General features: G+C 41.8%; 1 protein-coding gene across 2 annotated transcripts; it reads left to right on the top strand.

Moving 5' to 3' along the window:
• Window positions 1-442: 442 nt before the first annotated feature.
• On the top strand, window positions 443-9,230 carry ZBTB24 (zinc finger and BTB domain containing 24). 2 transcript variants are annotated; one of them, XM_062488728.1, is made up of 6 exons: window positions 443-1,406; window positions 1,803-1,970; window positions 3,151-3,234; window positions 3,934-4,017; window positions 6,276-6,357; window positions 7,252-9,230. In XM_062488728.1, the coding sequence occupies exons 1-6, from the start codon at window positions 443-445 to the stop codon at window positions 8,063-8,065; spliced, it is 2,196 nt and encodes a 731-aa protein (XP_062344712.1). In that variant the 3' UTR covers window positions 8,066-9,230. The 2 variants fall into 2 exon arrangements, with proteins under 2 accessions (XP_062344712.1, XP_062344713.1); XM_062488729.1 differs by lacking the exons at window positions 3,934-4,017; window positions 6,276-6,357; window positions 7,252-9,230 and adding an exon at window positions 3,855-3,891.
• Window positions 9,231-27,942: the final 18,712 nt, after the last annotated feature.

Below are 27,942 nucleotides of genomic sequence, written 5' to 3'. Positions count from 1 at the left end.
TGGTAGCTTCTCACAGAAGCCACCCTTGTAGTTACCCTGCTACCCAAACCTTGCCATGCAAAGCCAGTGCTGTACTAAGGAGCTGTGACCAAGGAGTTGTTTCTCTCTGACTTTTAGTTTCAGAAACTAGGGTAGCAATTTTTTTAGATAATGCAGAGTTCACAGTACATCAGAGATAAAACAGATAGGCAGTAATTCTGATCTAAAAAACTATCTGCAGCCTTTTCATAGGATTTAAAAATCCATCAACTTTTTGAAGAAATTCTGTGTCAGCAGTAGTCTTGATTTTTCAAAAGTTCAGTCAGAGGTTTCAGAAGTGCTTCAGAAACTCTTGAACGCTGTTAGCGGTATAACAGATGATACTTGGGTCTTATAATTAAAATAATTCTTTACTAAAGCTGTTCTGTTTTTCTAGGCACCTTCTTTAATATTCATAATTAAAATGGCAAAAACAGCTGATCCTTCTGAGAAATTGATCATCTACTCCAAAGCTCACAAAGATACCATTCTAGCTAATTTTGAGGAACAAAGGAAAAAGGATTTTCTTTGTGACATCACTCTGATAGTGGAGAATGTGCAATTCAGAGCCCATAAAGCTTTGCTGGCTGCCAGCAGCGAATACTTCTCAATGATGTTTGTAAATGAGGATGAAATAGGGCAGTCAATTTACATGTTGGAGGGAATGGTTGCAGACACCTTTGGAGTTCTGCTAGAATTCATCTACACTGGTTGCCTCTGTGCCAGTGAGAATAGCACAGAACAAATCCTGGCTACTGCACAGCTGCTGAAAGTGACTGACTTGGTATGGGCCTGTACAGACTACCTGGAAAGCCGCAGCCCAGGTAGTGCATTGCCAGCTCCCACTGAAAGTGGAGCCTCTGTTGTTGCAAGTGACAGGAAAAATGATGATCCACCAAAGCGGAAACGGGGGCGACCAAGGAAAATCAAGGTTGTCCAAGAAGAAGAAGAATCAGGAGCAAATTCTGCCGAAGATGGGCAGCTGAGAGAGAACAACTCCATGCAAAATGAGCAAAATTATATGAAAAAAAACACTGAAGTAGAAGAAACAGTAGCCAGTGAACAGGCTTCAGTGGGGAAAGATGGAGAAGAAACTGAACCTGCTTGTGGCTCAGAGGCTGCTGTTGATCTGTCAGCTGAGAAAGATGAAAACTACGATCCCAAATCTGAAGGAATACAGAGCACTCAGAGCCGTTACAGCAAACGGAGAATAAGGAGATCAATCAAACTAAAAGATTATAAACTTCTTGGGGATGAGGATGAGAAAAGACTGGCTAAGAGAACTGATGGAAAAAGAAAACGTGTGGATTCTGAGGCTCGCTGTAAAGACTGTGGCAAAGTATTTAAGCATAATCACTTCTTGGCTATTCACCAGCGAAGCCATACAGGTAGGTCTTCAGAGACTACTGCTTTTAGGTTAGGTTTAGTGATTTTGCCAAGTGCAAGTGGCTGTTGAAGTGTTGTTGACTACAGCAGGAATATCCAAAATAGCATGCTGATCCGAATTACGGTGTGTTCTGTGCTGTTTTATTCTTGTCAGTAGATCTCAGAACCTTTATGTCTCACCTAGATTTCAGTGTAATTAATAATTTCATTATTTAAGCACTGAATTGTATGGCAATAGCTAAAGAATTATTTCATTCCTGTGTGAAGCTTGTCTCTTTACCACTAATCAAGACTAATTTTTTCAGGAGCTACACATTGCAGTGCATCTCACTATCAGCTTAGAGTATCTAGTAAGAAATTACACATCTGTGCCTAAAAATGTAATATTTTGCTTTCAGGGGAGCGCCCTTTTAAATGCAGTGAGTGTGGCAAAGGCTTTTCCCAGAAGCATTCTCTTCAAGTCCATGAGCGGATGCACACCGGGGAACGGCCATACACGTGCACCATTTGCAGCAAGGCTCTGACAACAAAGCATTCTCTTCTGGAGCACATGAGCCTACATTCAGGTAAATACTTCAAGGCAAATGTAGCTCTCTGCTGCAAGAATTTCCCTTTCTGAAAAAATGTACTTCTGATCCATCTTGTGTATGCTGGTGTCATGTTCCACTGAGGGAAACTGCGAGGAGTTATTTTAAAAATGGATGGTCAGGAACTAAATAATGTCAAACGAGACAAACGTGTCTGAGAACTGATTATTGGTAATGAAAAAGCAAAATGGAGTTGCCATACTAAAGAGAGCTGGAAAAGACAGAAGAAGAGGAAGAGAAATGGGTAAGGAATGGGGGGAGAGAGGGGCAACAGAAAGAAAAAGAGGGATTTACTGCCGGAGGTCAGGCCATCAACATTTGTGACATGGACTCCTGTGGTGAGTGGCAGCTGGACATGAGGTGAGGGGGTGCTCGGGCAGGAGGTCCAGGGCCCTAGACCAGAACCCTGGACACGGTTGTGGTGAGGATTGCAGCAGTGCACTGGCTTGGAGGTGGGTGGGGTTGGATGAAGGGGGCTCAGGCAGGGATGCTGGGACAAAGTAGACAGGGAGTTGGTCAGGGACACAGGGAGGCAGGACAGACACGAGGGCGAGCAAGAGCCAGCAAGGGCAGGAGAGCCAAAAGGCAGGCTTGGGGCCAAGACAAAGAGTGCAAGACATAAAAAGCCCCAACTCAAAAGCAAGTTTCAAAAACCCCCTCAAATCACCAAGCGACAAAAGCAAAAGCCCAGTCTCAAAAAAGCCCCAAGCCAAAAGCCCAACTCAAAATTGAAGTTCAAAAAGCCTGGGGGCTTGTGATGCTGTTACTTTTCATGTCCTCCCAAAGCTCTGTCTGCTGAGCTTTTGGGATATTGGCCCAGTCCAATATCTCACTGCAGTCCATTGTTAGAGACCTTTTGCCATCTGATTTGAGATTGCCTCTGGGGTACAGTGTCTTCTGTGTTCCACTGCTGACTGCGTGTCCGAGGTAAAACATGAACTGGAAAAGTCTTCCCAGAGACAAGGCTTTCCTCCATCTTCTCCTAGCTGCCTCCTGGACATGGTACATGTGCAATCCCTCCCCCCATGTGCCTCTGACAACCATTGTTGAGGCAAATCAAAACTGAATTGGCTCCTCACAGCTGGCTTGTGTATTTTATTTATTTCCTTACAATTGCTTTAGATGTGGCTTACATTTTAATCAGTGATTTTCTCTACAGGGCAGAAGGCTTTTACCTGCGATCAGTGTGGGAAATACTTCAGCCAAAAGAGACAGCTCAAGAGCCACTATCGACTACACACAGGTATAACAAGTTTGGGTTGAGGCCCTAACTTACAATCCATGCAGATTTGTCTTCCTGAAGATTGACTTAGGCTGAAAGTTCTTCCTCAGTGATGTATTTAGTTTCTGCTAACTTGATGTGTCCTATCTTGGTATAACAGTGGATAGGGTGAAAAAGACATAATGGGATATAGAAAATGGAATTTGTAGAAAAGTATTTAATTGAAAAGGGCTCTTATGATGATTAAAAGTTAGTTACACTGTATTTGACATACAACTTGATTATTTTAGTCCTGTTGTCCATGCTAGAATCTGGGGATTATATAAACAATTGTGTCTGCTGTCTGGTGTGCAATTTGCATTGTAGTTGCCCACTGCTTTGGACTAGTAAGGGCATACAGGCTTTAAGAAGTGCTCTTCTTACTTCCGGAATGGCATGGAGATAGACAGAGAGGAAGTAGTGGAGAAAATCAGAATTTACAAAGCTTCAAGAGAAGGGGTTTTTGGGCAGGAGCAGGTGTCAGTCCCTTCTTTTCCTGTGGTAATACTAAATTGAGAAATAGGAGTCGGACAGGATAGGGAGGAGGCAGTGAATCGCCTTGTGTTTTATCTCTATATTATATCAAAGTGGTTATTTTACAGGAAAGTGCTTTAACAAAGATCACTGAAGAGATACAGGGGATCACTTATGCACTGACACTTTTTTTATTATTGCGACAAGGCCGTTCACTGCCGGAATGTAACCAGTGTCGTCGCAAATTCATGGATGCAGCTCAGCTAAAGAAACATCTAAGAACACATACAGGTATTGTTGTACCTTGGCTTTTGTGGGGTTTGTGGTTTGTGTTTTCTTGAAGTTACATGGACAAAACAATGTTAGGCAAATTATGCTTGTCTCTGTGGAATGAACTTCTGCTCAGCTTGTACATAATGATGCCTGTGTTGCTAATGAAGTGATTTGATATCAAGAATGCAGGAGCACAAAAAAGCTTGTGTTACAGCAGTACAGAAGTAGTGCCTATTACAGGAAGGGGGCTTTGTTTCCCCAGTTTTATAAATTCTGCTGCAGAAAATGTCAGGTAGCTTTCCTGTGATAGAATCCTGGACTGAGAATTCAGTTTGTCAGGAGAGCAGTATCCAGCATGTACTGGGCTTGCAGTGAGCTGACAAGTAGCAGAAAGTTACAGCAAGCGTGTGTCCTAAATGAGTTGGACACCTCTCTCTGTAAGGGATGGGTGCTTACAAAAAGTGCTGTTACCAGAAAAATAATTATTTTCATTTAGCTTTTACTGTGCTGTAATGAACCAGATGTTGAGAGGAGATGTGCTGGAAGGGATGATTTAATGCAAGTGCGTCAGAGGGTGTTTTAAGATATTTAGAGGGCAAGCTGGTAATGAATCACTGGATAACAGAGATAAAAATGTTGATCTATCCTCTCATAATAACAATCAAAGACTTCATAAAATACTTTCCTTTGAAGGGTAAGTTCATAAGGTAACATGAATAATTTTGTTTTTTTAAAGTAGCTAGAAATAGTGGCAATTTTTTTCCTCACAAAATCAAATTATTCTTAAGTGTGTCGCTTGCAGTAGTGATACATAACTCAGTCTCAAGCATGCTTTATCTCGTTCATTTCCTCCTCTTTTTTAAGTGAAAAATACTTAAGTTTTCTGGGATATGCTGAGGTTAAAATGTGTCAAAACTTCTGGGAGTTTTTTGGTTATCCAGAATAGTGTTAGGATGTGATTTGTATAGATGAGAATGCAGTGTTGACATGCACAAGAGTTTTGTATCTGAAGCTGATACAGCTCTCTAAATGTACTGGGAAATGAGTTTGGGGTGGGAAATGAGAAGAGGAAGTTTACTTGCAAGGTAAGTTGCAAAAATATATGAGCTAAGCTGAATTTTAGCAGAAATTGGCTTGCAATATATTTTGCTTCTAGAAAAGACAGGCAAGGTACCAGTATTAATGTAGAAATAATAATTGGTCTGTCTCATCTCAAAAGCAAAGTAAAATTCCAAGGCGTTTGGGGGACAGGTGTTAACATAGATACAACTGTTCTCCTTTGGCAGCAGTTTGGTCACACTGTGTCATAATAATACAGTCTGCTTGGGACGTTACTCCTGTTTTCAGTAGCAAGTTGGGACTGGATGACCAGAGGTCCCTTCTGACAAATGTTTCTTGTTCTCTCATCCTTTATCCATGCCCTCCAAAGTCACATGAAAGCTGGTAAGCATTGCAGTTCTATGCTAAATGGGAAGCTTCCTTGGAAACTGGCTGCTGCCCAATCCCTGGGTTTGGTGTGCTTTGATGGTGTGAATTACCACAGCGGTGATTTGGATTTTTGTGTCTGGTGTCTTAAAGAGCCTCAGTGCTAAAAGGATTTGTTATGGTGTGAGTTAGGATTTGCTTTGGTTGGGTAGTATCTGTTTCTTGTGAACCTTCTTATGATTTAATTTGGCCTCTCTGCTTCTACTCAATTAGACATCAGAATTCCAAATGCACTAAAAAACCCCCAACAAATAAACAGAAAATCTCCAAACTCAAATTTTATTGAACTCATGATAATTTATTTTTTTCTCTAACTGGTGTTCCCAGAATATCATAGGCCTAGTGTGATGGAGCCTTATAGAAAGCCAGGCAAGTTGTTAAGGTAATGGATTCATTTCCCAGCTTTGGAAGTTTGGGTTTACTCATCTGCATGGTGCTGCACTTGAGCCTACCTTTAATGCCAGGGTTCAGGGACAGCCTTTTTCAAAGCATTTCTGTTCATGTGAAGCACCCACATCTGTGTCATAGGTACAGCTTTTTGTTGCTTTGGGGGCTTGGATCACCTAATTCTTCATCTTCAAAGGGGAGAAATGCTAGAGGTGTACATTTAAAATGTTATACCCTCATTTTGATAGTGAGTTCATTCAGTTTTGGGTATCTTCTGACCCATGGCAGAAGCATGAAGAGCCAACAGTGCACCCTTGATACTGTGTATGGTAAAATACAAAATGTTTTTAATGTATTGATGAAAAGTGCTATTTAAAAAGTGAAGTCACATTCCATTTTGATAGGTGAGAAGCCCTTCACTTGTGAGATTTGTGGCAAATCATTTACAGCTAAAACTTCACTTCAGACTCACATTAGAATTCACAGGTAAAGTATATCTTATTCTCATCACATTCTTTTAAAATGTAACTTCTAATTTTATAATTTATATGTAATGCTTGTTTAGTTACAGAATGGTCAGGACTTGTTTGCATTTTGAATGACTGTTAAAAACTTGACATTTTTTCTTAATCTATGTAAGGAAAAGATTGGTAGTGGAAAGTACTGAAGTCCTAAATATTCATGTGCCAAGATACTATGAGAGTCTTCTTTGGTGTTTTGTGTCTGCTCGCTGTTGATGAATTTACTGCTGTATTATTTTTTGTGAAAATTTTACTGTAAGTTTTGTTTGACAACAGAACAGTAACCATGATGTATCAAGGTTATTGGAGCATTGTCCTGTTACTCGGTGAGCTCTAATAGCATTAGAGCTATTTTACCCCTGTCAGTACCTTGCATTGCATAAAGACCCATTCGATTTTAAATCACTGGAGAACTGTTGTCTAAGAAAACATTTCCAGTAAAATTCCAGTAAAATTTCTTTATCCTTTTGACACAGGCAGCAAATTAGGATTTGGACACTTGTTTTTGTTTTTAAGCCCATACAGTTAATGAACGTCTTTAAAATGGTCAGTGCTTAGAATTGTGCAGAGTTGTTGCACTCTTGTCAAGGTCTAGCAGCATGGAGCTGTACCTCTGGTTTTATGAGAGGATGTCAGTTATCTCTGTAGCTCTGGAGTATATACTAATTATACAGTTTGTGAGGTCAAATAGAAATAATCTGGAGGTCAAATAGAGGATTTTTAATGACACTACCCTTTTAAGTGTTTACAATTCAGAAAAACAATGTAATCATTTTAGTATTTTGTTACAGAATAAGTTTCAGAAAGTGGCATTGTCAAAGTGAATATTTTAACGAGATAAAATTCTTTCCTTTTGCAGAGGAGAAAAGCCATATTCTTGTGATATATGTGGAAAATCCTTCTCTGATTCCAGTGCTAAGAGAAGGCACTGTATCTTACACACAGGCAAAAAGCCTTTTGCCTGCCCAGAATGTAGTTTGCAGTTTGCTCGTCTGGACAACCTGAAGTCTCATTTGAAAATTCACAGCAAGGAAAAGCAGTTTCAGGAAGCCAGTGCCACCTCAAGCACCAACACTCATCCAGAAGAAGTGAGAAACATTCTCCAGCTGCAGCAGTACCAACTTGCCACCTCAGGAGGGCAGGAAATTCAGCTGCTGGTTACAGATGCTGTACACAACATCAACTTCATGCCCAGCCACAATCAAGGCATCAGTATAGTGACTGCAGAAAATGCCCCCAGCATGACAACAGAGCAGGCTGCAAACCTCACGCTCCTTGCGCAGCCGCCACAGCAGCTGCAAAACTTGTTGCTTTCAGCTCAGCAGGAGCAAGCAGAACAAATCCAAAGTATCAATGTGATTGCAAACCAAATAGAGGCTGCCCAGCCTGAACAGATGCATGTCATCACTCTTTCCAAGGAAGCGCTAGAACATCTCCATGCTCATCAAGGACAAAATGAACAAATCCACTTGGCGGGATCTTCACATCCAGCTCAGCATGTGCAGATGGCTCAGGAATCAAGTCAGCAGTCTCACTCTAGCCATGATACAGTTCCTTCCCATCAAGTCAGTGAAGAACAGAATCAAAGTGTGCTTGTTTCAGAATCCCATCAGCAGCCTCTGTCAGTAAATGAGTCATCTCATGAGCATCCTATCCAAGGACAGGCTTTCTGAAATGCTTGTTTGTCAGCAGAGGGCTAGGCCAGAGAATGCTTCTCATCCAGGCAGGGATTACATGTGTCACACTTTTTTTTTTTTTTTGCAAGATAAGCTATCCAGAGATGCATTTCTTGCCGATTTTGGATGGGTGATTCAGTTTCCTTAACCATATTTATTTTAGACTATAGTTGTTTTTCTGGATTGATATGTCTTTACTACTTAGTCCATACCTCACAAGCGAATTAATGCAGGGTTTTGTGCTTTGTACACATCTCTGCCTCCTGAGGAGATATTTAGCCCTTATTTACATGTCCGTGTGACTCTCCAGAGAAGTTCACCTCGCTGGTAGGAGAACACCGTTTAGGACATCTGCTGATCACAAAGTACTATGTCTCTGACAAACTTAATGTTATACCTGAGCTACTGTCAAGCTTAAGACAACCAGTAGTTTTTGCAAAGCTAACACCATATTTCTTATGTTTAATGAGCTTTCTCTCTGCAGTTTAATGTATAATTCTCTATGTAATCATTCCCTAAAGTGCATTATGATTTACTGACTGCCAAATTCATTTTGTTTGGATTGAAACTATTGCAGCCTTTAACTGGCCCTGAATCTTCCCTCCTGTTTCCTGTGTGCTGTACACATTTTGCTCCTCAGAAACATTTAAGCCATTGCACTTGAATGGCAATGAGATGTGATGGTTACACTGGAGAACTGAAACCCCCAAATTCTGCTCTGTTAATTCTACCACTCACTCTCTATGTGACCGTGGGCAAGGTAGTTGACCTGTGTGCCTTATTTCATCATCTAGTAAGTGGGGATAGTGTTCACACACTCTGCCAGTCACTTTGAAGAGCTCTTGATGTTGAAGGCACTGTCTATTGAAGTGCAAAACTCTCTTCCTGACAGGATTCTCTCTAAGCTTAGAAGCCACTCTATATTTAAAGTGTTATTTTTTGTACTTTTGAGAGAAGAACATAATCTTAATTTGTGTTGAGACTGATAATTGTTTATGTGAAGATTCAAACAATGAAGAGCATCACTTCAGAGCGTAACAAGTTACATATATAGGGAACATCATTTAAAGTTGTACTATTTTTATTGACTAAATTAGACTGTGTACAGATTGTTTTCAATGACTGATTCCTAACAAAAAAGATTGTTATCATAATAAAATGCCTTGCCAAAATACATGCTTTCTGTTTTCAGGTTTGACTACTGGTAACACCTTTGCATGGTTGGACTGGCGTGTTAAAATCCAGTTAAAATGCCACTGTTACTTGACGTGCTCAGTTGTCAGATTTAAAATGTCATACTTGTGATTTACATTCATGTCTTATGTTATAACAAAAATTCTAAAAACCATGGTGAATTTAAAGGCAAAATTATCCCTATTTTTTATAAAATCCCTTGTTCCAAGTCCAAACTATTTGGCCTGCTGCTAACTGCATGCTGCAGAAGTTTGGCTTTGTCTTCAAAGTACTGGATCACTTTTATATAAATGGATCATGATAAGGGTAGACAATGGGAATAAATCAATGAAAAAAAAATCCAAAACGGAACAAGCCATCCCACAGCAAAGGTGTTTAAGCTATTCACCTTTCCTTTCAGAATAGAGAAATAAAATTTGCATACTTTCTGCCACCAAAGTGAAACAGCATATTCTGTAGTTCTGCCTGAGAAGCTTGAAGTCTTGGTGTTGTAAGAGCAGATAAATAAATACAGTAAAGCCTGTTACAACACTTAGGACAATCTTGCAAATTAATTGTATAAGCTTACAGTAAATATTCTGGCAGTTTCACCCTAAAACTACTGCTTTTATCTAAAACATTGTACAGTGCAGCCAGACTACTGTCTGGTCATAAGTTTACTGGAACTTACACAGAATTCATTGTCTGCCATATATATATGAATTATGAAATGCTTTAAAATAGGTTGCAAGCTAAATTCTGAGGCTGCCACCAAAGGAACTGTTCGATATATTCTTCTTTAATGAACTTTGTTTTGTTCGTTATGCAGTTATCCTTGCAGGATTCAGTTCCATACTGCAGTTAAATATGGGATAGTTGCACATACTGATTTCTCAGTGCTTTCCCTGTAACTAAAAAAACTGGAGTTTGGTGTTTGGAATTCTGTTTTGCTTTTCTGCAGATTACCAGTGAAGAAACAAGCTGCTGTGAATAGCAGGGCAATGACTAATCTTGCACCCCGCATTGCTTAAGCTGTCAGCACATATTGTAGCTTGCACTCAAGAAGCTGCTGTGGCTTCTCATATCACAAATGTTGGTTTTTTTACACCATTTGCTTCATTTCTAGTGAATGCATTTCTGTTAAAAGATGAAAATGAATCCTTTTCCTGTGTGTGCATTTTTAAGGCTACAGCTGAAGTCTAGGATTGCTTTGAATTTGAAAGGAAACCACTTCAGCTTTGTTTTTTCAACAAAAAAAAAAGTTTTTTTAGCTGCCACTAATAATGATTTAGGAAAAAAATGCATCCCTTAGAAACTGTGTTTCAGAACAGCTCTCTAAATATCTTTACTCCTTTGCCAGTAAACACCTTAACTTCTCTTTTTCTCACATAGACTAATCCTAGCAAATCTGTCTCACTGCTTTCTATGTTAAAATGAGATTAAGGTTTTAGACGTAAATGCAGGGCAGTAAGAGGACTACAGAAAGATCCGGTTTTGTGAGCATTTAACACCATTGTGTGTTTCCTCTGCTCAATTTGTAAGTTACCCAATGTAGTTGAACTCTTAATAGGATTTCACTTTTTTTTTTTTCCCTCCAAATGCAAGTTTTTCAGATTTTGGCTTTTTCTGAAGATTTTGGTTGGTTCTGCAGGTGCAAGTTGAAACAATCCCCGAGAGGTAGAACTGTAATTCCTCTGCTTTGGCCTTCCAGTCCAGCATCTTGGATTTTTGATAAATTAATATAAGAGTATTTCTTTCATATGGGCTGTAAAAGCAAATTACCCTGCCAATAGTAAAATAAAGCACTACTAGGAATTGTACAGCAATTTCCTCTTAGCATCTAAGAGGTAAAGGAGAGGACTACCTCATCACAGACTCTTTCCAACTGAATGCCTATTCATAGGTTAAAATTAAGGATATTGAGCCTGGCATTGATCTTGTCAGTTGTTGAAGAAAGAGTTTTGCTTGTGTTTCCTGTTTGTGAAAGACTCATTTCAGTATTGTAGCTGGTTAGTCATCGTGATGAAGGTTGTGTTTTGTGTTTGCTAATACCTTTCCTGGTGTGCTTGGATGTGAGTTTTTTCAGTGTTCTCCTACTTCACTCTGTGAAAGCTAGTATGGGATTCATTCTGAATCACCAACCCAGTCTGTGTGAGCACAGCAGCTGGTTATGTTTCCTGTCTCCCCATGTCTTCCAACTGTGCAGCCCACTGTGTCTGTGACAGTATCATGTATAAGTATCCTTATCCCGGAGAAGCTGGGTCTGGGCTGGGAGTGGCTGGGAGGAGGCTGGTTTGCAGAGCAGGCGTGCCCGGGAGTGCAGGAACAGCCAAGGGTCCTTCCTGGGTATGCTTATCTTCACCTGGGCAGGAGTCCATCTGTCCAGGCCCCAGTCCTTCTGCACAGCAGGTTTTCACCAGGAGCAAAGAAGGGAGAGGTAATGCCATACTCTCCAGACCTATGATTTCAGGACCTCTTTTACTTATTCATTAGAGATTAATTAAAGAGTCTGCATCTTGCAGCGTTGCAGTCCCATGAGCTACAGCAGTTCTCTATGTTCTATCCCTTTTCAGATCCCCTGTAAAACACTGTGAACAATAAATGGTTTTCCACAACAGAGGGACTACTGATCATATCTGTCCCACGCAATCCTTCCAATGGAAAAACCCATCCAGGCATATTCTCAGCGTCTCACTGTAGCATGCTTACTGCTCATTCCTGGCTAATATTTTAATCCTACCTAATTGAAAATATCTTTGGAATAGCAGGAAGCAGACTTTTGCTTTAGTTAGCAAACTTCCTACCCTGTCCTGCAAATTATTCTGACATGAAGAAGAACTTTTCCTGTGTGAGGGACTGAGTGTACTGCAACACATTGCCCAGAGAAGTTGTGGAGTCTCCTTCACTGGAGGTACTCAAGAACTGTCTGGACACAATCCTGTGCCATGTGCTCTGGGACAGCTGTGCTTGAGCAGGGAGGTTGGACCAGATGACCCACTGTGGTACCTTCCTGACCCATTCTGTGACTCGGCAGTTTGACTTGCCCTTCACCAAGATGTCTCTTGGTGACCCCTAGCAGCTCTCCTTTAGTACTGTCAGGTGGGGGGGGGGGTCTCTCTCAAATGTATATGTGTGCATATATAAATGTGTGTGTGTGTAAATTTTTTAAAATTAATTTTGTCTGCTTTCTCTTCTGTTTCTCAGTCCTTTTCAGATGCTATTTTGGACAGAAAGGAACTGAAACGGCTGCAGCTGCACCAGGTGGAGAAGTTTGGACCAAGAAAACCCTCTAAGAATCACACAGAAGCAAAACTCCTGGGTCTTGTGTCAGGGTATGTGTGCACTCTTAAAAGGACTTCAAGTTTCCAAGGGCATTGCTGCTCCACCTTTGAAAGGTTTTCAGGATCATTGTTTAAAGGTGCTGCACAACCTCATGTGCTTTCTGTATTTTCCTTCGTGGTAGTTGTTTTCCTCTCAAAACTGAATGCAGCATAACTCATCTGCCATAGCTGGCAAAGTAGAACAGCACCAGCTAATTCACATCTAACTGTTGCCACCCACAGAACATTTATCCTCATCTAAGGATACAAACAGGCCTGCAGAACAATATCATGTTGTCATAAACATGTAATAAATAGAGTCTAAAATATTAATATTAGTCACCCAGTTCAGGATTTTAATATATGTCATTTTTGTAATTAGCAGCCTGTTGAATAGAATTTAATGAACCTGAATTACCAAGTGATGAGAAAAGAAGTGGAGAAATAAAAACCAGAGTACATTGAGACAACAAGTAATTGGTGGTTCTTGGCAGCTCTTTTCATATAAAAGACACCCAACATAAATTTTCAGAAGACAGTCCTGTTACACTTTTAAGGCTAATCATTGCTTTCTTTTTGTCTGTGACTATCAGTTGACTATTACCAGTGTGTTTATAGTTAATTCCTATTCTTGCCCACAATGACAGTAAGAATGCCTAGAAATTATCAGTTAAAAAAATATTTTTTTCAAAGAAAAAGGACTAATGGGAGCCAGTCCTATATATGTGCAGAATTAAATTTCAATAACAGAATTTCTTGTGTGTAAATTAAGCACACTTACAAAATGTGGACATCAATCTCAGGATTTTTAAAAATAGTATGTAGTGGATTGCTCTGGGTTTATTCCTTAAATGTTGTGGTGCAAAACCAGAAAAGAGATGTTTCAAAAAGCCAAATAAACTTCAGTTGTATTAATCTGTATCAGGCTAAAAATATGGATGTAGGGAAAAGTAGATAGCCAAGACATTATTTTCTGAAGCTGGTTTTATATTTGACTCTGGGTATGCTGCTTCTGCTTTGGACTTTACATAAGGCTGCTATAGACTTTTTTTGGCTGTATCAAAAGCCATATGGTCTGGCTACCAAAATTAGATTCTGCTTAGCTTACAGCCTACAGAGGCTCCAGCAGCTGTGCTTCCAACCTTTGAGAGGAGGAAGGAAAGGCCTTTCCTTTGCATCAGTCAGTCACAGCCCACAAAACATCCCCGCATTTGCGCGTGCTGCTTGCAGTTACCCACTGTCACACCTCAACTCATCTGCTGCCACCCAGGACCTGGCTGTGAATTAAAACTGTCTTGTCTAACCATTTTAATATGTCTCCTTGTCCTAATTGTTCTGTCTGCCTTTCTTTTCTGTTTGCTTTTTTTTTTTTCAGCAGGAGAACATCATCACATGAAATGATAACACCTTGTGCACAGATCTTTCAGGCAAGGGAGCAGCTGTGGTAGCTAAACACTGAGAATCTGATCTTCTTCCCAGTCTTTGATATTGCGAGGTTGGAGCTCTTCAAATCCAGCACTGCTGCAAATCCCAACAAAACTCTTAAAAAAGCATTGCCCTAATGAATCACTGTAGGAAACCACCACTGAGCCAGACCAGAGAGACTTCAGGGCTATCTGGAGGAGGCCCATCTGCAACCTGTGATTTCTTTCTCAGTTTAGGTTTTTTATAGACACAGTAATTTAGTAACATTTAGCTAAGAGGCTTTTTGCTTCTGACTCTGTGGTTATATAAAAATGTATTACTTGATAAAGCCAGTGGGATATACAATTGGGGGAAAAGTGCACATTGTTATTACGATGAGATACCAGTTGGTTTGTTTTTTTTTAATTTAATATAGGTTTGTTCTGCATGAAAATCACAACTGTCTCACCTGCCATAGGACTTCAACACGTGAAAGTTCACGGTGCTCAGAGATGAAAAGTGACCTGACCCTGCCGTGCTGACAGAAGCCTGAGCTGAACCTACAGCTGACCCACAAAGCAGCTTTTGCACATGCTGCGTGAGCCAAAAGAGAGCAAAGCTGCCGCGGTGGCACAAAGCTTTGCTGTGGGAGCTACGACCCCTCTGGAACTGCTCCGTCCACGCGCCGCTGGCGGGAACGATGTCTCAGCAGTGCCCAGCAAATAGCCAGCAAAGCTGTGGGTAGGAGTTTTTGCGTCAAAAGGAGACACATGCTTTACGCAGGGTGTAATTAAGCTGTAAATCTCATTGCCACAGAAATTTGTGGATGCCAGACTTTCACATTTGCCTGAAAAGCAAAGAAATTCAAATGGAAAAAACCTGCCAGGGGGAATTAAACACAGAGATACCAGGAAATCCTTGAGCAGATGCTCACTGGAGGCTGGGAGTGGAGTGGGGAAGCAGTTCTCTCATGTTTGCTTTCACTTACTGCTTTTTGCTGGCCATTTGCTATTAGCAAGAGGCTCTTCATCCTGTGAGTATTACTGACAGCAACCATCAAGAGCTCTGGAAAGGGCTGGCTGCAGTCCTCTGCTCTGCCATATGCTTTCTGTGTAACCTGGTTTTCCTTCCTTTGGGGAAAACAGAAATTGGAGCATTTTCCAACCTCCCACAGGGTTGAAAACTGCTTACATTAGGTTTGGGAAGTGCTTAGAAATGCAGGGTAGGGTGTAGGCTGGTGTCTGGTGTTGTTGTGGAGGTAGGCCCTCTTGATAGACTCAAATTCTTGGTAGCCAGACTGCCACAGGCCTGCGGTGGGTGCCTGTGGCAGTGATGGTGGTGGGGCTGCTCCAGCACCTGGTTTTCCATGTGACCAAGGTTATTGCAGAGGTAACCCCTGGGCTTCAGCCCCAGCACCAGTTTGGAAGCCATGGGGAGTGGTGTAGGCTTGAAGCAAATTAATAATATCTATGTAGTCCACAAAAGCAATCTAATACTAAGTTTGCTGCTGCAGAGGAGTAATGATAACTGGACAATGTCTAAACAATATAGCAAAACCAGACTTACTTTAAAAAAAATAAAAATCCATTTTCCTTAGTGCCTCATTCTGCTGAATAGGAATTTCACTCATCAATTCTCCTTTCTTGGAAAAGTTAGTGGCCTTAACTTACCTTAAAATCACAGCTGCATTTTCATCCTTCTTTCTTCTAACCCTGCTCCCTCTGACAGACATCCTTCTTTGGGGCACCGCTTCCGTGGCTCAGCACTGCCACTGCCGTAGCTCTCCCAGCAGGAGATGCTGGACTTTTTCAGAGCAGCAGCAATTAAACATGCTGCATGAAATAATGCATAGAGAAACTGTCTCCTGAATGGAAGCAGGGCTCTGCCCAAAGGTCTGTCAAAATTTCAGTAGTGAAACAGAGATGGAAGCAGTTGTTCCCCCAGGCTGATGGGCAACCCATGTCTCTGACCTCAGCTGAGCTGCTCACTGACAACCCTGTGACAAATGCCTGTGATAACCATGGTCTCTGATGATTACTTTTATCTACCCTGCAGATACCATAACTGGAATGGGAGATGAAGGAGAGTCAATTTATGGTCCTACTTTTGAAGATACGTTTCCCCAGCTATCTGACTGTGCAAATGGCGAATTTCCACAAAAATCAAGTTGTTGATCTGATCTTATTCACATAATAACCTGGGAACTACTTTTCTTCTTCCTAGAGCAAAAAGGTTTGGTTTTCACTCAGAATTCTAATCTGCTTGTTACTAGCAAGATCAGGCCGCTTTAATGAGAACACATTTTGGTCTGTAACATTGTCCTCTTATGTCCTCTGCCTGAAGCTCAGCTCCACCAACCCCTGTCCTTGCCTAAATGAGGGCCCATGGTCACCCACTGCCTACTTCAAATACTCACCTTTGTAGACTAGAAATGCAGAAGTGGATTAGCTACAGATCTCCAGGCACACCTACCACCTATTTAAATATGTTTAAAGTAGTAGAAGTAAGTCAGCTTTAACTCTAGATTTCCTTCTAGAAGGGAAAGCTTCTAGAAGGCAGCTTCTCAGGCTTGGGCAGTATTAGTCAGTGTTAGTGTCAGCCTCAACTCTGCAGATGGAAGGGGAGTCCTGAATCTCATATAAAACCCTGAAAGTCAAGAAGTTACAAACGTGACCTCAGTTTAACAGAAAACGTTCCCTCATACTGGCATAAAGTAATAAAATGTAAATGAAAAGGACATTCTAACTTTTAATATTTAAGAAAAACAACCAACATAATTGACATAGGCATTTGAGATTTTCTGTTTAGATTAAATGCTACCCATTAAGACACTTTATGACAGTTAAAGCACTTTGGAAAATTATTTATGTTCTCTTATATAAAAGCTTTCCCACTGGCAATGGTGCAAACCATTTGAGCAGTCTGGGCAGCAGCCAACACTGAGATCAGAAATGCTAAGTGCAGCTGAAAAGTTTCTTTCCCAAGATGCTAAAAAGTCAGCCTGTGAGGAGAAACTACTCTCACCTCAAGGTCCCAGGTTAGATGGAGCAAAATGTAGTACCACTGGCAAGCAGGAGAGCTACCGGAGGTGGAAGCCTGGTGTGTGGGATTTAAGGCACTAAATGCTATGAGCTTCCTGGAGTGGAAAGAAAAAGGCAAAAGTCACTTCTATGATGCCAGAGCTCCTGGAACAACAGCAAGCCCAAGCTCCCAGGGCACACATACCTCCCAGAAAACATAAACTGGTATTGGAAAAAATCAAGACTGGCTGCTAAATTGTTTCCAAGGTGGGTGTCACCAAGGACTTAAAATTTTGTGAATCCTCTTTTCCAGCAATGATATCCAATGTATTTGTGCTAGAGCCTCTTTTACACCTTCTGTTTGGGTAGAAATTGTCATTTTTTTTTATCACCTGTAGATTTTCTTGATTTACACATCAGGTAGAAACAAGTTTGCATGTACCCAGGCACCTCTGCACACAGGGGAGCTGTGGCAGCTTGCATGCACTGTTTGACTTCAGCTCCATCATCCTCCTCCAGGCAGAGCTTGTGCTTTCCCTCTGCTACTTAGGAAAATAACTGCCATGTCACATGGGAAGGGGACCAAAAACTGCTTCAGTAATTTTAAGGTGGAATTAATTTGGAATCCATCAACCTTAAATGTGTCCCTGCAAGAGTTTTGTTACTCATATTGCACAAGCTCCATATGTTGATGCATCAAAGGAGGAGATTGCTACTTCTTGCTCTCCTCCTCTTTAATTAAAACTTGCTTTCCACCCTTGAGAAAGGTGTTCCCTTGGGAACACCTTTCTATTTTAAGGCTTAGATTGCTTTCCCAATACTTCCTGCAAAACTGCTTTAACCTGAGGGCAGAGGACAAATAACTGATATCTGAAAAGGGCGAGAGATGCCTCTGCCAGCCAGTAATGCTCTGGGAGACTGTACAACCAGGGCCTGCTGGAATTAATGGGACACAGCCTCATTTTACTGTAATGAAATGAGAGGACTGAGGCAGTTACACAGAATCACTCATACTGGAGCATTGTGTCAAAGGACAAAGCATCCCACTCCAAAATCAGTCTGCTGAAGTAATTTTGCAAGCCACAAGGCAGCAGTCAGGGAGTAACTGTTCAGTTAAAATATAACTACCATTTTTATGCATCAGATTCTGAGAAAGGCTCTCAAAACAAGGTAACAAATTTTTTTAAAAAATCAGTGAAAAATAAAATCTAAATATTTATTCACTTTCCTTAAAGCTTGTTGAGAACTTGATAGGGCTCAGGTCAGTGTGATCAGGTCAGGTGGTGATGTGGGATGACAAGATCAGTGGACCCTCTGCTCCCCACCCCAAAGCCATTCTCATCTCCACAGAAAAGGAGTCAAGTCCTTGCCATAATCCCCCAAACCCAAGCACACCTAATGCCTGTTTCTCCCCACTCCAAGTCATCACTCTTGAGAGTCGTTTCTTCTCTCTCTCATGAGTCCTTTCCCAGCCAGTACGGAGGATCCTCACCTCCTCACAGCTCTGACTCCCATCACCTGCCTCCTCTCCTCACCCTGAAAAAAATCTTCTACTCTGGAAGCACCCTGGCCTCCTTAACTCGGTATCTGCTCTCCATTTATTCAGCTCTGCCATTTTATTTAGATAAAGAAGTATATCCTGCTCGCCCTCCTGTGCAAGTTGCCAAGGGCTGGGAGCAGCTGGGTATCCCACCCCAGCCAGCCATGTCCCGCCCTCACAGCCCTGACTGTGCTCACAGGAGTCTTGTCCTCTACCACCAGGAGCTGCATGAGGGGAGGCAGAGCTGAGCCTGTGCTTGAAGCATCTTCTCTGCCTCCTGTCTTCCTCATCTGTACACTGGGAATAATCACAAGCAGCCATAGGAAATTGCCATGATAAGTATCTTGAGCTACTCTGTGGAGAGTCATTACAGACCAACAACAGGGATCCAGAGTGCTTTTTTATTGGTACATTTTCATTACCTTCTTTACTGGCTAAGAGATGGATTGAAACCAGATTTTGCTGGCATAAAACTCAATGAAACCTTTGAGGGAAAGGAAAAAGATGAGTGCAAAAGAAGGAAAGGGAACTTGAGGGAGCTGCTAAAAGGGACTTGTGTGATGAATAGCAGCAAAGGGACACTGCAACTGCAGCCTTTCATCCCCCAACTCTCTCCCTGGATGAAAGCTTCGTCCATCACAAAGGAAGAGGAATCCTCGGGATGGCCAACAAGAGTCACCATAGGAACAGCTCCAAGTTCCACATCACCTTCCAGCCAGCTCCCCACCTGGACAAGAAACATGTTAAGCTAGAAAACCCTATGGCAAAACTAAGGAAGCTGCCAGGGTATCTCCAGGACCAAAGGTTACAAACTCGTGGCTGCTGAGCTCAGTGTCAACTGAAGGTGGGCCCTGACAGACAGGGAAGCGTTTCACAAAACCTTCAGGCTCTGCTGTGCCCTCACAACCTGAAAAACATTATTTTAGCAAATGCATACTAGAAGTTTGTTCTCAATAGGTTAACATACAGGACTATCCTGTTAAAAATATTTAAATTTTCAGGAATGTAATAAACAAGAATATTGCTTTGAGCAGTTTGCTTGGTGGAAGAGAAGAAAATATTTAAGCATTACCACAGAAAGAAAAATTCACAGTGTAGTTTCCATGTTACTACACCACACAGAAAGACAGCATCTTTAACGGTTGCAAAAAAGCATAACTTTCAAACATACAGAGAACAACCCAAAAGCTGGATATACTCATAACCAGCAACATTCCACTTCAAGTTGCTGCCTTGCCACTGGCTCTGTGCAATCTGAAAGGTGAAGGATCCATGATCTTATAGCCAGGCCCTCCTAAATTTGAGTGCATGTTTAATCATGAGGAAGCAAAAAGAAGCCAGAGTCTACAAGGACAGCCAGGTACTTTTCAGGCTATTCTCTGTTCAGATTTTCTGATGTCCTCGCTTGGACAAAGGATGCCTGCAGCATCCTCCTTGCTTGGTACCACTCTGTGGATGGGGTGGGGTGGGATGGGATACGATACAAAGCTTTATGGAGCTCTGCTGGCATCCATCGCCATGCCGGTGCCTGCAGGAGGCACAGCTTGTCCTCCCGCAGCGTGGGAGAAGGACAGACTGAAAATCAAAGAGAGCGCAAAATGTTGGAATGTGTTCAGGATTCAGATTAGTGCTGTGAAGGAAGGAAATGAAGGATATTTCACAGGGAGTCACTTCTAATACTGTCACTTCTCACTGTGTCTCCTGACTTCATCTCAAAAGTACTGGCCATTTGTGCTGGGGCACATGGAACAACACTTGCTTCTTTAAATAAATGTAGCTGCATAAAGACACAGTATTTTCACGTCTCCTAAAATGCCAGCTGGAGGCTACTTAATCAAGAACTGACAGCATTCATTGTGAAGAAGAACCTCCCAAAGAGCATAGTGAGTGTAGCCTGACAGTAAGAAACTGGTGCCTAGGTTTGTAATGGCCCCACACAAAACAGAGGCTGCAGAGCTTGGCTTTGGATGGAGATGGATCCCAAGTGCACTTTCTCCCTCCTGCAGGCAAGTGATCAGGGACATGTAGATCCTCCAAACACTGGAGGCTGTACCTACATATAACAAAAGGCCTACAGTAGCCTGCAAGACAATTAACTGTGGGACCTTCAATTCAGAATCCAAGATGGTTTTCCTGCCTGCTCTAAGTCAGAGCACTATTTCCCACTCAGGTTTTTACAGACTGTGATGACTTTCACTTACAAAACCATTCTTGCACATGTGAATGGCTTGGAAACTTTTTTTTTTGGTTAAAAAGAGATGTTCACAAGGTGTTAAAAAGTATTTTTTAAGAGGAAAAGAGAAAATTATCTGTGAAGATAGCACACCTACAATTTATGGGAAATAGTGTTAATATGATTATATAGTTACAAGCAATGATACGGTTATATGACATCTCAGACAAAAAAGAAGAAAAATATGTAGGACTGTGGCCTCAGTGAAGGCCTAACATTTGATGCTGTACTGACTACTATAAACTAATAGTAATGTTCTTGAAAAGATTGGGCTGCATGAGGCTAAAACCAGGAAATGCTACAGCAGGCAGAAGATTTATGTAATTATCTATAGCAGATGGTGTCAATTTAAAAAAAAGTGACTATTGCCACTGAAACAGAGAAAAATATTGTTTATAAATTTATTGCAATACAGTTAAGGTTGTGTGTGGATGCAAAAACATAATCCAAAATGACTGCAAGTGTTAGTGATTTCTTACATGCAAAATCTCTCTGACACACAGTGCAGAGCTGGGGCATGGATGGCTCCAAGTGAGCATTAAAAGAAGAGAAGGTGTATGTAAGATCAAAATGCAGGCTGGAAAGAGAGGCCATAACTGAGTGCACTGGAGGTTCAAAGGAAAGAGCACTCATTTGTGGAGCTTGGATGTAGACACAAGGTTAAACCAGCCCTGCTGTGCCAGGGCAACCCAGACACCATCAGAGTGCAGCTCAGCCACCCCTATTCCAGCTCTGCCAAGAGTGCTGTGCCAAGTGACCTTTGCTCCTGGGCTCACCATATGAGCCACTAAATCTCACAGAACAGTGCCAGGGTAAGGTGGGGAAGGCTGAATTAGGGAAGTATTTTGAGAGATCTGATTTTGTCCAAGCTTAAGTCCATGGATTTCATGAAAAAATAACGATCTTGAGTTTATTTGCTAAATGGGAATGAATTTAATAAATCAGCAAATGTTTAACTGAATGCTGGGAGAGGGCATAGACCCAGAGTAATCTCCTGAAGCTCTGAGTATGAAGATCATGTTAATTTTAGCAAGGGGATTTAGGTTTTTCTTTACTTATGCTACAAATCAAAAAGATTCTTTAACCTAAAATATCTTTGTATATCTGCAGCTAGCTAAGAAGCCTTTAACACCTTTCATCCTTCCATTTTCTAAAGCATTCTGCAATCTGTACACAGACTACTATATAGGAATTAAATCTTCTGTAGGAACATTTCAAATCAATCTGCCTAGAGAGTAATTTTTTTACCTTGTAGTTCTGGGTCTTAGGATTAAAATAGACTGTGATATTTTCTTCATAAAACTCCACATTTCCTGATGAATAACTTTTTGTAAGTAACAGAGACTACTGCTATGAAAAGATACGGTTTTGCATACTCAGTATTAAGACAGAGGTTAGTGGCTCTTTTTCCTTGCAAGGATTTTAAATTGTATTCAGATGTTTAAAGTCAGGAAAACAATTTTAGTTCTTAAGGCTATCAGAGGACAATTTTAAGAGTCCAGTTAATTGATTTTTTATTTGCTGTTGATTTGGTCACCCATGGCAGGTCTGCTCTGTGGCTGTCACCCCTGTGTCTCCAATGTTCCACAGGGATCAAAGCAAAACACACTATGTGATTTGAGTCCAAAAGACCCGATCTGAGCAGATGTCAGAGCCTAGAAACTCATGGTCTGGCAGTAGGCAGTGTACGGGGAGTCTGAGGAGAGGCAAATGCCTCATCACATCAAGTATCAGAAAGCTGATCCTGTGCCAAAAGTCAGACCTGGAGACAAGGATGATGGCTGGATGTCATACACTCAGGATGTAGGAGAACAATGCATGGGAACTGGACAGGGGGCAACTGGCTGAAGTTATACTACATCAAAAAAGTTATAACAAGAAGAGTACAACCAGGAAATATTTGGAATTTCAGGCATAACAATTCTTCAGGCAAGCCATAATTACTGTATTTGCATTGGTCATGGCAGGATGCTCGGCCAGAAAAAAACATGGTAAAATCTTTCATCCAGTATTAAGAGGTCACCCAAAGAAACAAAAGTGCATCTTTGAAGCCTGGTTCCCCAGTGCCTGCAAGCTGGAGTCCAAGACTATGAACAATGAAACAAATGGAATATTCATATGAATCCAAAATGATGGTTTTTAACGTATTTTCTGCTACAACTTAACATATCTGACCAAGTCACTAGGAACACAGTGCAGCCTCTCAGAGTGCCATACCAGAGAAACAGCATGCACAAGCATCCAGAGGACATGCAAGTCTAGAGGCAAGCCATAGGGTCTCCACAAAGTCAGGAAACTTAGGGGCAGTCAGCAAATGGAAAGGTGAAGACTTTCATTGTCAGCTGCTAGGTTTGGAGAAGTTCTCTTCCCAGCAACCATATAAAAAAAATCCCTTCTATAAAGAACAGCTGGCAGCAACATGCATTCTGAAAAAACTATTATCTTACCAGATTACACAGTACTTTATTTATGTAATGTGTCACCACTGTAATAAAAACTGGTATCTTTGAAGTTTTGCTTTATTGGAGTTTTATAGTGAGCTTCTTACTCCAGCAAAAAGCTCCCTTAGACACTGCTTTAAATTGAAAGTGATGAAAGAAGCCCTCAAACTACACACCAGTTTTCTTTGCACGGGCGTATGTGTTAAAAGCACAAGGACATTGTGTTAATACAGCAGAGACAGTAGGCTCCAATCATTCCCCCCTACTTATTCAAGCTGATGAGACAGAAGTTGGAAGCCAAAGTCATTATCTACAAGTCAGTTTACCTAATCTGAGGTCAGAGGGTTTCTGAATGTGATCCAGGAGGGCTGCTAAAGCCATCAGAAATTGTTAGCATGGCTCCTCAGCTGTATAGGTACTCCACACGGATCTGGGAAAGCCCTGGAATCTGTATACGTCCATTTTCATGGCATCAGACAGACCTCTGACAACATATTTCACCTTTCTACAGGCCAGCCTCACCTTCCTTTTTAGACTATCATGATTACAGCTCTCTGCTATTGACCTTCACATACTTGACTGCTTGGGATACCCTTCACTAATTCACTGTTGACCTCCAGCTGTAAGCCAGACAAAAAAATTCTTGCCACCAATTCCAGGGAATTAAAAAGGGTACTCAGAGGGACTGGTTTTGAAAGAACTTTACTGATAATATCAACTATGCAGGATATCAAATGGATCAGAATGATGTAATACAGCTTGCACAAAGAAAATGGGTAAGTGGAATGATTTTACAAACTTAATAGAAAAAAATCTCGATACAGTAATGGGTGGCCAGATCAAGAGAGCTCAGTTGTGCCTGTATGTCAACTGGTGGGAGGGAAGAAGCACTGGTCCAGGCCATCAGGGCACAGCAAGAGCAGATGCCAGGTGAGTGGGACCGAAGACCAGGCACAGGCAGCCCAGAGGTGTTACATTTCAGGCAGGAGCTTGATGCAACAGCCTCAGAACAAAAACATCTGAGAAAAAATTGTGGAGACCCTCCTGAAGTTCCTCCACTTGAAAAACTCCCAGGTTGACCAAGGCATTTTAATCAGCCAGCCAGCCTTGAGGACACAGCTAAACTCCTAGGGAATATGCTCCTGCCCTGACACAGTTCAAAGCCCACCAATGTATTGCACTATCACCAACTAAAAAATGCACATTAAAAATATGGTAAATGGATGTTCTGTTACGAGAACTCCATCTAAACATTAGCTTTATTTTCATTTGGTCACCTAAATCAGCCTGACCTCACTCTGGTTGGCTGCAGCTGCACAGGTGAAAGGTTTATTCCTTCATTCCATCCTACCTCTACCTGTTACCTTCCATTCTTCTTTTCAAGACATGTCTCTGGCTTGCCTTAGACTAAAATCATCAGCCTGTATATCTCTAAAAGAGTTAATAAAATATTTTAACATTATTTTATTATCACCATCCACTCTATTATTTTATTTGTTCCTTATGTTAAAAACAGCTTTTCCACCCCACCTGGTGGGGCTGATGGAGTGCCTGTAATAGAATATGTGTGTACCAAACACAGTTCCACTTTGCCTGCCTCAGGCAAGCAGCTTGTACAGTACAGATGCCAGTGTCCTCACCCGGAATTCCTGCTGGGGACAGACAGGCACACAGGCATCTTAAATGCACCCCCTGATGTCACACAGCATGGCATGCACCATCCAGTATGTGCCTTGGGGCCATATCCAATCCTGGTTGGACACACCCTTACAGCAGGATTTACTGCCATACCTGCCTCATGATACAAGGACAAACAAGGTTACAAAGCTCCAGTTACAGGAGTCAATGTGTTATTTCTGAACAATTCATCATTCTGGTGAATGGCACCAGGATAAAATAATGCATCATTATGTAATGGTAACAAATACTTAAAAACTTCCTTAGATGCTGTATTTTCCCTGCTGAAACACCCACCACATATTTACACTTCACATGCATTTCTCTTACTGTGCGCTTGAAATGACAATATGGAAATAGGAACCAATGTTTACAAAATTAAGGAAATATATATTAATTTCAATTTATCTACTAAATTTTGTTTTTCATGTACTGCTGTCATCCCAACTGCTGTACACTCCTGTGGAATCTCTCCAATCCATTATCACATCTTGCCAAGCACCAATTGATACAATGCAATCTGCTCCAAATCCTGGGCATTTGCTGTGTTTCAAATGTGCTTCCCTAAAATGGGCATTTGCAGACTCTTAGGTTCTGCCCATTTTGTCAAGGATTTCACATAATTTTCCAGTAATGCAGTGCTTGGAATTCCTTATAGATTCAAAACAGAGGTAAATGCCTTACTTACCACTAAGTATATAACAGTGCAATGAGAACTGAATCCAGTGATGAATGTGGTGTTTTAAATCCAACAACAACAACCCAGACTGCCATGGTCCTGCTGACTGTATGCTACAACAAAATCCCAAGACGCTGACTATAAGAAAACACAGACAAACCACATTTATCTTTTCCCTGGATTCCCACCAGCCCCCAGAATGATAAACATGTTTTCACACACTTGTGGAGATGTTCTTGCCCTTGCTGGTAGTCTTAGTTCTATTTTTTATGTACTTCATTATCTCCCACTTTTTCCATTATTTAAACACTGATTAGAGTCTTGTCTTTTATCTTATTTAACTTAACTGTCCTATTACTTTCTCAAAATAAGGGATTTTTAGTATGCACTCCTGATGAAATGCAGATTGCATTTCACTTACCATCACACTTCATGTGTCTGGCACATCAACAGAAGTGCCACTGCAATCCCTCATAAAACACTGATAACTGCTGAAGACAATATTTAACATTATAACCCACATGACCCGCAAAAAAGAAAACCTGAGTTCAAATAATACCTTGTGTCTAGTGAAGTCTCAAGAGACCCTCTGAATCAAGTCCTGATCCAAGCAGAAGACCCTTGTCCCAGAAGGACATAAAAATCTCTGCAGGTATGGCCAGGAGGGATGAGTGGAATCCACAGAAAACTCCCTTATTCCATGCTCCCTGCAATTTTGGTTACATTGCAATTTTTATTTATGCTGCTTTTCAATTTATGCTGTTTATTCAAAGTAGAACAGAAATATCATATTTTAATAATGCATGTAAAAATAATTTCTTATTAAAAGGCCAGAAACTTCCATCATACTGTGGAAATAACAAAATTATTTTATACTACCACTCCAGTAAAAATGCAGAATGAGAGATAACTAAAGTCACTGTGCAACTTCTGTTTCCTTATTACTTTTCAAACTAAATTCTGATGTTCCTGACATTTACATACAACAGAACATGTTTGGTCATTTTAACGCAGTTTTACAAGGTTCCAGATCATATCACAAAATTGATTCTCTGTAGTTTCTTTGCAGACCTTTCTTTTATGCTTTCTCCCTGAGACTTCTTTGCAGGAAGGCAAAGCGTTCGCCATCCTGCCTGCTAGCAGAAAGCACCACAATATATGACAGTACAGAATCTTGTCAGAAAGCTCTGTACCCAAATTACGTATTACCAGCAGCCCTACAGGCCCCTCCATAGCTCACACAGTAACCATGACAGGTAGCTTGACTTAAAATTTCTGCATCTGTATTGGTCTCTTGGCTCTCGGCAATGTAACACCTTCAGGAAAGAATATGGGAAGCTAAGCTAGGGATTTCTTTGGCAGTTTCCTCTTTACTGCCCAAGTCCAGCTCACACTTAGGAGAACCAAGGGGGAATTGTCCTGATTGTAACTCTTCCGTTTGTTCTTTGACCTAGACCATAATAAAAAAAATTGCTTTATAGCTCTAGCTTAGCTCTCCTTGAATACAAGCACACATTAATGTTTGCCTCGGTTTCCAGACATTCACCTGTGCTGGCACTGCACAAAATGCTGAGGCAGATTTACATAAACAAACTTTGTCATATGCAGAGTCCACTGATGACGGTATATACGGACTCAAGCTGCCTCAGGGGAAAAAAAAGGGCAGAGGAAATGCTATAAGCATAGGGGGAACTCTACCCAGTGGTCCGGGGGGAATCGCCGATTCTTAGAATCACTTAGGTCGGATAAATTTTTTCTTCGAGTCCAACTGCAAACCCGATACTGCCAAGTCCTCGAAAAGAAGTGGTGGGATGACGAAGGAGCCTTCTCCAGGTGCTCCCTACAGCGCAGCTGTAAAGATACGGATTACAATTTGTAGCATGCTTCCCTTCTACTATTGCAGCCATTTCATCCTGGACCTACACAAACTGCAAGCGTGCAGCTTCCCCGTGCGATGGCACCACTGCTGCTGGGAGCGCAGCTGGACACCACTGGGCAAATGCTGCGCGCAGACTGCTAAGGCTCCCTCCCCACGGCCCAGCGCGATCACCGGCACCGCCCGCGAGCCTGCGCGCCCCCGCCTCGCTCCCAGCCAATGAGGGAACCCAGCGGGGAGGGGGCGGGGCCTCAGTGTGACGTAGAGGCGCGTGACGCGCGGGAAAAGCTCCCTCGCGGGGTCACCGGCGGGGTCACGTGGGGTAGCAGCGCCGCGCTGCGGACCGTTCCATTACCCGCCGGATGGGGGGGGGGGGCGCAGGAGGGAGCTGGGCGGAGCCACAGTGCCGCGGGGGGCGGGGCCCGCTCCGGGCGCTCCCGTGACGTGACGCGGGGCGTGGCGGGGCGGCGGCGCGCGGCGGCAGCGGGAGCGGAGAGGAGCGAGGCGGGGA

This window comes from Cinclus cinclus, chromosome 3 (genome assembly GCF_963662255.1).
Source record: "Cinclus cinclus chromosome 3, bCinCin1.1, whole genome shotgun sequence".
Classification (NCBI taxonomy): Eukaryota; Metazoa; Chordata; class Aves; order Passeriformes; family Cinclidae; genus Cinclus; species Cinclus cinclus.
The sequence above is the reverse complement of the archived record's forward strand: the minus strand, read 5'-3'. Positions and strand labels throughout refer to the sequence as shown.

What these genes read in the sequence shown, in the direction of transcription:
- ZBTB24 (XM_062488728.1), top strand. Translation starts at nt 443, where the DNA reads ATGGCAAAAACAGCTGATCCTTCTGAGAAATTGATCATCTACTCCAAA. An exon ending in TCACCAGCGAAGCCATACAG is followed by an intron (nt 1,407 to 1,802) that starts GTAGGTCTTCAG and finishes TTTTGCTTTCAG; the next exon opens with GGGAGCGCCCTTTTAAATGC. An exon ending in ACTCACATTAGAATTCACAG is followed by an intron (nt 6,358 to 7,251) that starts GTAAAGTATATC and finishes TTCCTTTTGCAG; the next exon opens with AGGAGAAAAGCCATATTCTT.